Genomic DNA, 8,698 nt, shown 5'->3' on the forward strand with positions numbered 1-8,698 from the left:
CACCAATATACCTTGGCTATCTATAATTACTTAATTATCATCGAAACGAAAACACTTCGTTACGTAAATCCCGCTAACAACATATTGAAAAATTTCTGTACCTAGTAGGTTCACTACAAAGAAATTTCATCTATGATGTCATCATGGACTACCCATAGATGTTGGCGAATTTGACGCCATTTTGACTCATTGATAAATGCTTTTTGTAATCGTAACTCGCGATACAAACAAGAGATTTCTTTTATTTAAGAAAAAAATTGCACACGTTCTGAGAACTATTTTATTTATCATATTAGAGACCAAAGGAATTTCCTAGTCAAGAATATCTTTTTATCTTGCGGTTGCTTTTAAGGCTCATATAGAAACATTTGAAAATTAGGAAACATGTTTCAATTTTAAAAACTTATGGGGATTCAGATGAAACACTGATGGCAAAGTGAGAATTCACGTATACAATCGAATACCTTGATTAACTCGAACCTCTATAGTTTGGAAACCTTTATAAGATTACAATTTTTGTATATGTTCTTTTTCGCTACTGCGAGAAGCTCTAAAACTCGAAATATAATCTTATTTTACTTCGAATTATTTGTTACGCGCTTGACTGTGTTATTTTACCTCTATAACTCGAATTAGAAGAAGCCCAATCTCTGTCGCGAGTTGAATTTTACTTCTATATCGATAGGTAATATCTGTATACATATACGTACGTATCTATGTCTTGCAATGAAAAATCGTATTTTAATCTGCATTCACCGTGATTCTGATTCTTGCATATTTTCTGATTCTTCATATGCGTGCTCATCATATACAATCTGTATAACACAAACTGCCATTTATTTTTCTAAACAAATAGATCTCTAACAGTTGAATGTGTTTTTCTTCGAACTTTTATAATTTGAAGAATATTAACCCTTAACACTTTGACTGCCACGTTGGTCATTGGTGACCAGAGCGCTTGAACTTCTTACAATTGTAAAAATTGTATGAAAATTGACAGTTAGGGTATTTTGAATATAACCGATAAATACAAGATACTTTGAAACAAAAAGTGCCCCATTGAACAATTAATTAGAATTAATTGAACATTTTAATTAGAATTTCAATAAACAAAAATGAGAACAAATCTTACATCTAACGGTGCACTGTGTTTGCGTCCATATCTTTAAGGCGTAATCTACGAATATTATTATAAACACAGCTTAGAAAATAATCGTAAATACTGCTTTATAATCATATACAGGGTGGTTGGTAATTGGTGGTACAAGCGGAAAGGCGATGATTCTACGCGAAAAAAGAAGTCGAAAATATAGAATAAAAATTTTTTTTTCATTTTTTTTTTTTAAATTTTTCTATCGAGACAACGATCTACAGTGAGATCCGTTATAACGAGACGTGATAAGTGCACGCGTACCGAGCGAAAATTCAAAGTCGATTTTCTCGAGAACAAAGCCTCAAACGAAAAATTTTTATTCTATATTTTCGACTTCTTTTTTCGCGTAGAATCTTTTTATTCTATATTTTCGACTTCTTTTTTCGCATAGAATCACCCCCTTTCCGCTTGTACCACCAGTTATCAACCACCCTGTATATAATTGAAGTTAGAAGTGTGCACACACATACGTAGAATGAGCAAATACTGTTTACTAATATCTTCTACACGTTCCAACAATATATTCTGGACGTTTTGCTTACGATGAAATAACGAATGCAAATAGTTTGTTGATATAAACAAAGCCTTGTTATAATATATCGCCATCAACTGTTACCAAAGCGTCACGGTGGTCATCCGTGATCATCAATAAGATAAACGGTCCATTGGGAAAGAACGTTGTCTTACATCATCAATCTATTATTATTTTGCCATTATATGTTTTGAAAAATAAAAATATTCCCGCAGCGTCCTGAGCGAAACATGTGATTTCAGTGTGGCAGTCAAAGTGTTAACTGATATCGTTAGGTCAGTGGTGTTTTTAACGGTTTGAATTAAGACACTTGATTTTAAAGTACTTCATTTCAATTTATATTCTGGATTTTTATATGATAAAGACCATTAGGAGGATTTATTATATAACATATAGAGAACACAAACTAAAATTGAATATTCTAGAATTAAGTAATCAATTCGCAAATCTAATCTCTTGTGATCAATTACGAGCCAATGATAACGATACTGTTTCAAGGTTAATCTTTATATCTATTATGCCTCTTTTGGTGCCATTTTGGTTTGTTAAACCTCTCTTATTAGATCGGACCAAACTTTCTCATAGATCGGGCAAACCCTTTACAACTCGAAGACTTTAGGTTTTCCATTGAGATTCGAGTCATCGAGGTTCCACTGTATCAACAATTACTTCCTTAAATGTTTAATACAAGATCAATTGTCCCTTTAGCATTTTTTCATTTTTCAAGATATGTTGAGATATTTAAAGCTCCCGCTTTTTACCTTTTAAGTAAAGGTATATTTGGAAAAATGGGAGACATGGATCCTATCATTAGACTGCGGATTTCTATGGAAAATTTGAAAATGCTCAGACACATAGAACGCACATAATATGTAAAAATATACTTTCGATATAAAATATTGAAATATTTTAATTCGATATAAAATATAAAATATCGAATGTATAGCATTCTCTAATATTTATTAGGTAAAATAATATTATACCTATGTAGTTTTCATTTTGTAAATTATGTTCATAAAAATAGAAATTTGCATAAATATCCGCAGTCCAGGCATTATAAATGAAGCCATTTATATTTTATTTTTAGAATTATGTATAACCTAAAACTTTTCTAAATGTTAGTGTATTATAATTCGTATCGTTATATTATTGTGTCCATTATTAACAAAATTCGTTTCGAAAGAGTCGACGTTTATGTGTCCATATTGTATAACAAGTGGGTATACAAATTTGCTAATGCTTTCAGTTCTACTATATGGCTTCAATTTCTTTCACACAAATTTTACTTTTATTCAATAAATTCATATTCCGCAAAATAATATTGTTCAATCCAACTTCTTTGGTCTCTAGCATTAGAAAAAATACAACAGCTATATAGAAATGTAAAAGAGATCAAGAGATTACAATCGTTTACGGCATAAACATTACACTATTACCATAGCTGTTTTGATTGTTTTTATAATCAATACGTACTGATTATGTTAATTCCCGACTTGTTTTATTTTCTTCTTACAATATCGACGATACGCGAGTCTACGACTAAGAGACTTCTAAAGATGATCTTTCTGTAAGTCTGCTCGAGGCAAAAGTGTCCTGTTATCATGCTTTTAGGCGTGTACGAGCATTTTGAAAGTAATATTTACCAATCGATCCCTTTCTCCTCGATCAATATTCACGAAGCTCGAATTTCATATCTTTCGTAGATAAGTCTCCGTTCAGAAGTATCAAGATATTTTCTGGTTTAATAAGTCTATCTGGATGTAATAATTGCTGTAAATTATTAACTACATGATTATAGACGATCATGATTTTGCATATACGACAATGATATTAAGAGTTTGCAAGAGTTACAAGGTGAATGTACTGAATTAGATAATCCTAATTAACAATTAATGTTCCTTTGATACAACATATTCTTGGATTTCAGAATTTATAAATCTTCAAATTTTAGAATCTCTGATTTGTTAAACATTCAAAAATCTCAAAATTTGAATATTTATGTTTTCGAATTGATAAATAAGTCTTTGGATTTTTGAATTTTCAAACTTTCAAGTCAACAAATTTTTGAGTTTCCAAATCCTTGAATTTTCGTGTTATGAAGTTTCAAACTTATGAATTTTCAAAATGTTAGCATTTCTGAAATACCAAGTACCAAGTTTTCGAATTTAGCATTCCCAAATTTTTCCAAACTCTCGAATTTTCAAATTCTCAAACTTTTAAATTTCTAGATTTTCAAATCTTCAAAGTTTTCGAATTTTCAAATGTATGATTTTTGTACGTATCTTGAGATTCTGTTACCTCCATCTGTTTTTCAAACTATATATTAATTTTTAAAGATTGTAGTAATAATTTCCCAATTATTTCTCAGATTAACTTCACGTTCTATAAATATCTTAATACTTACGAACAGTGATATATTTCGAAAGATCGGATGAAAAATCACTTGAAGAAAAAGCAACTGAACATAATTTGTAATTTATACTCGTTCACGTCTAATAATTTGCAAAAACTTTCATCTCGCACAAAAGAAACTTTTTGCAAAACTTGTTCTTTTTATGCTTGATAGATCTTGTATCAGACGTGACGTTTATCATCGTCATTATTTTTTATTCTCCTTCCTCGTATGTTCTTCGAACGATTTTCAAGAGATCGCCTTTGAATTCTCAAAGGCAGTCGACGATCATCGACGACAGTTGAATCGATATTTTACTGAACGATTGCAAGAGCTGCCCTTTCATCGATTTCGAACGTCTTCTCCTTGCGTTCTCTTGTATCTAACGTTTGTAAAACTAACGTAAGTCAAAGAAGCTCAAGCCTACGGAGAGGATGTCGACACCGATGACCACCACGGTCACTGTAACCGAGGGGACCAATATTGCGCTGCCATATCTGGTGCTGGTTGACCTGGTACTGCAATCGGTACACTGACACCTGGTGATATCAGACCTGCAAGATGATTTAACGTTTATTCAATGGGTTTGTTTTATTGCTTAACACATTGTGGATCAGATATTTTATTGTTGACTATGACCAGCCATCTTTTGCGTGAAATATTTTAAAATTACTTATTTATTAATTGTTAGTAGTTAAAAATCATTACCATGTTAGATATTTATTTTCAACAAATATTTCAAAATTATATGCGTTTTCAAAATAAAGGTAATTATAATTTTTCACGTACTAAAAGTTTCTTTAAGTATGATACTTAGCAAAACGTTCATTTCTTTTTCCATTCGTAATGCATACTATGTTGTGTTTTGCGTTACAGCGGAATAACAGCTCTTGATTGATGAGGTAGAAATTGTAGATATCTTGTCAACAACTCCTAAAGGCGCGATAGAAAATAGTAGATATCTCGTTATTCTTTCGCAATGTGTTAAGATTATATACGTATCGTTAGACGTACAGTTACTCACGAAAGTATTCGCACAGTTATGGAAATCTTTCACAAATATAGTAAAACTTCGTTTATGCGAACAACTTAATGTTCTATTATTCGAACTAGGACTAAGCATAATTTCAGTTATGCAAAAATAATTATGATGAATATATTCGTAATAAACACGAATAAAACATACAAATAACTCTGTATACAAAGTAAATTCTATCGCGCGTAGTTTAACACAACGATGGAATTTTATTTACGTTATTAAATAATAATTCAAGCTATAAAATGTTTTAAGATAAGAATTTTCGAAGTATATGTGCTATATCACGGGGTAGTGAATTTGAAAAATAAAAATAAATGGGTATAAAAAGTAGTCGACTTTATGAGTTGAAGATAAATTGCAAAATCCTATATTTATAATGTTTCTTTTTAATTCTAAAAAAAAATTGTCAATGTGAAACAGATGATTATAAATCGTACAATATACTCTATTGTGACAAAAAGAACAACTAGATATGTATATACCCGATATATTTAAAATATATATATTTGAAATGTTGAACATTTTTAACATCTTCCAGGTTTTTTAGTAAGATTTAGAACCGTAAGCGAATTTTATAGGTACATAATTTGTTAATTGCTAAGCCAAGGATTGCAATACCTGATTGTCTTTTTGCTCTTTAATATTATCCCGTTCAGTGATCTTAATACAATAATATCGAATCAAGCTTTTCTATGTATTGTAAGGCAAGTATGTAAAATTTAAACATTACGAAATTTCTATTCATTCTGTACGTGAAGATATCAGATAATAGAAGCCAATTAAACACGGACATATAAAATCAATGATCAATCTTTTCGTTAGTACTCTTATTTTATAATTTTCTAATTTTTTCCTAATTTCTAATATTTAAAATTTATTTATTAATTTATTCTTATTAATTTTTATTATTTTTTTTATTAATAAAACATTAGCTTGTGAAGAATGATTATTATTAAACAAAAATATTCATAATCACGTTCAATATCATATTAATGATTAACAAGTGACTATATTCTCATCATTAGCTTACGACCTTTTCTGACCTAAAATGACCTTTTACCAGAGCTCTTTAAATTTATATCTCGTACTCTGGGCATAGAAATATATTAAAGGACATTACTAAAAAAAAAAGTCCGGTCACCTTGAAACCTACGAATCTTTGCGATAAAACTATTTTTATCACGCTATCATGAGTTATAGTATTTTTTATATATAGCTATGAAACTTTATCATTTAAGGCGCGGGGATCTATGTTAAAATATTCAGTTACATTAGAATTTTTTTTAATTGTGTTCTACTCGGAACTGCTTATGGTTTTGTCCATATTTTTAAGAAACATAATAATAACATAATAATTTAAAAAAAGATAAATAATTTGCTTCATTATAACTGTGCTTTAGTGAAGTTTTGTGAGTGTACGGTAGGACTATAAAGAATAAAAAATAAGTTTTTATTTACATATTATTTACTTTTTACATATGTAATTTTCAAAGGAAGAAATGGCCACTGAAAGAATTGACCAGTATTGCCCAAAACAGCATGCATTAAAAAATTATGATAATTATTCAGCAAAGGGTGCACCTCACCGATTTCAATGATGTTGAAATATTCTCGTTTCATTTACCTATAGACATGTATAATACTGTATAATATGTAATTGTATAATATGTATAATTTGTACAATATGTATATTATGTATAATAATGTATAATAATATTCCCAAAAAGCTTCAATAAAATTTCAATTAAATTAATTTTATGATTATACTTCGTTCTGAAGTAGTCTGCCACGGTTTTGTGTAATTTAAACTAAACTTAGCTAATTCATCTATAAGAAAAACAACCATTTTTAATACCATTTTTAATACAGGCTGTACTAAAGTAGTAAAGTAGTTCCGACAAAGCTAGCATGAAATATTTCTCGATGAATCGATTGATATATGGAATGTCGCAGTTTACTTTAATCTTCAATTTGTCAAAAATCTTAACAAATATATCTACCGCCGTTGACAAATTGTTTATAGTACAAAAATATATAAAAGAAATGTTAAGTTAATTAAAATTAAAAATATATAAAAGAAGTTAATTAATACATATAGTTCTAAACATAGACTGCTTTATAACTTGAAAACTGAAGCTGAGCGGAAGTTATATGTATAGGAAAAAATTGTACAGAATGTTACACTTGACAACATATTTTAAGGTCATCGAAATTGGCGAGGTGTGCCCTTTCCTGAATAATTACCAAAATTAAATCTTATAGATTACTTAGATTAATATAGTGAATCATCTTTCAAGGTACTGTATTCCTTTAAAATCCTCCAAAAATCAGAAAAGTCAGAAAAATCATATTATTAAACTTGAAATGCCATATGAAGAAACTCTCTAATCTAAGAACCTCCCAAGCCACCCAAACTTGATTTAGAAGCTAACAGAGACAACATTCATACATATTCCAGTACATATACCGGATGATACTATTGTAGCCACGTAACGCACTTTGAACATGCCTTAAAATAAAGTGTGATTCCTTTATATTTAATTTTTAGTTATTTTGTTACATTAAAACGTTATAAATTGAAAATCGCTTTCAAACGACGTTTTATGTCAACTGGTAATCTAAACCAGTTTAAATAAACCAGTTTGCAATAATCATAATCTATTTACATAGTTCCTTCTGACTGCAACTGTTTTATCCTTGAATAGGATAGTGATAAGGATTTCTAAGCCTTAAATGTCAGTGAATGTAGTTTCACCTAAGAAACGTATATTTTCACGCGCTCCATATAGCTGAAATTTCACACAGGCAGGCAATGTGTTGAAAATAAAATGCATCGAAAAGTTATTATTTACTATTTCCATTTTGCAGATAAAAATATCATGTAACATGTTTCTTGAATTTGTTTTAATAACCACTAAAATGTATTAGGTTGTCTGAAAAGTTTCTTTCGTATTATAAGGAAATGATAGACGCACAGTTTTTTGTTTTATATTAGTTTATTGAATTATGCACGAACATAATAATAGAAATATGACGAAATGGATCATACTTAATTCGATAAAATAATATAAAACAGAAATTGTTGTTCGTCTGTTATCATCTTATAAAACGAAAGAAACTTTTCGGACAACCTAATAATAAGGAAAAACATATGTAGTCCCTTTTATAAAACCCGAGGCTATCTTGGTTTCGCTTTAAAAGTAAACGATCTTCAACTTATGTTGCTTTAAAACTTTCGTTAGATTCCGTAAAAATTTCGTTACGTAGCCGTAAATGGTTGAAAAATCGTGCGTCGCGTTAGACCGAATGCACTGTATAGATTGCAAATGCAGTTCTGTAACGATAAAAACAGCTTGGGTAACGCAGAAGCGAGTATAATCCATTACCGGGAGGTTGAATAGCGTGTTATCCGTGGTAGTCCATCGGCTAAAGTGCAAGCAGCGAGTGCAGTGAGTGCGGTAGACACTCACCGGTGGAGCTGGTGTTTTGATTGTACTGGTTCAGGCCCGCGGTATGGTATGGTTGAGTGGGGCTGCACGTGGGCCGTGCCCCGTATCCAAGATGAAGAGGCTCGTAACTCGG

General features: G+C 30.3%; 1 protein-coding gene across 4 annotated transcripts in view; it reads right to left on the reverse strand.

Moving 5' to 3' along the window:
• Window positions 1-4,420: 4,420 nt before the first annotated feature.
• LOC100750105 (paired box protein Pax-6-like) overlaps window positions 4,421-8,698 on the reverse strand; it is a 154,277-nt gene continuing 149,999 nt past the window's right edge. For 3 of the 4 annotated variants that reach the window (XM_033318867.1, XM_033318866.1, XM_012381342.3), the window contains exons 9-10: window positions 8,587-8,698; window positions 4,421-4,631 (exon numbers count right to left, since the gene is read on the reverse strand). The exon at window positions 8,587-8,698 is cut by the window's right edge and continues 217 nt beyond it. In XM_033318867.1, coding sequence (XP_033174758.1) covers window positions 4,537-4,631; window positions 8,587-8,698 — 207 coding nt within the window. In that variant the 3' untranslated portion in view covers window positions 4,421-4,536. Of the gene's footprint in view, window positions 4,632-8,502 lie in introns of all 4 variants that reach the window. The other variant, XM_033318868.1, reaches the window with a different exon arrangement.

Source organism: Bombus impatiens, unplaced genomic scaffold (assembly GCF_000188095.3).
Source record: "Bombus impatiens unplaced genomic scaffold, BIMP_2.2 scf_0129, whole genome shotgun sequence".
Lineage (NCBI taxonomy): Eukaryota > Metazoa > Arthropoda > Insecta > Hymenoptera > Apidae > Bombus > Bombus impatiens.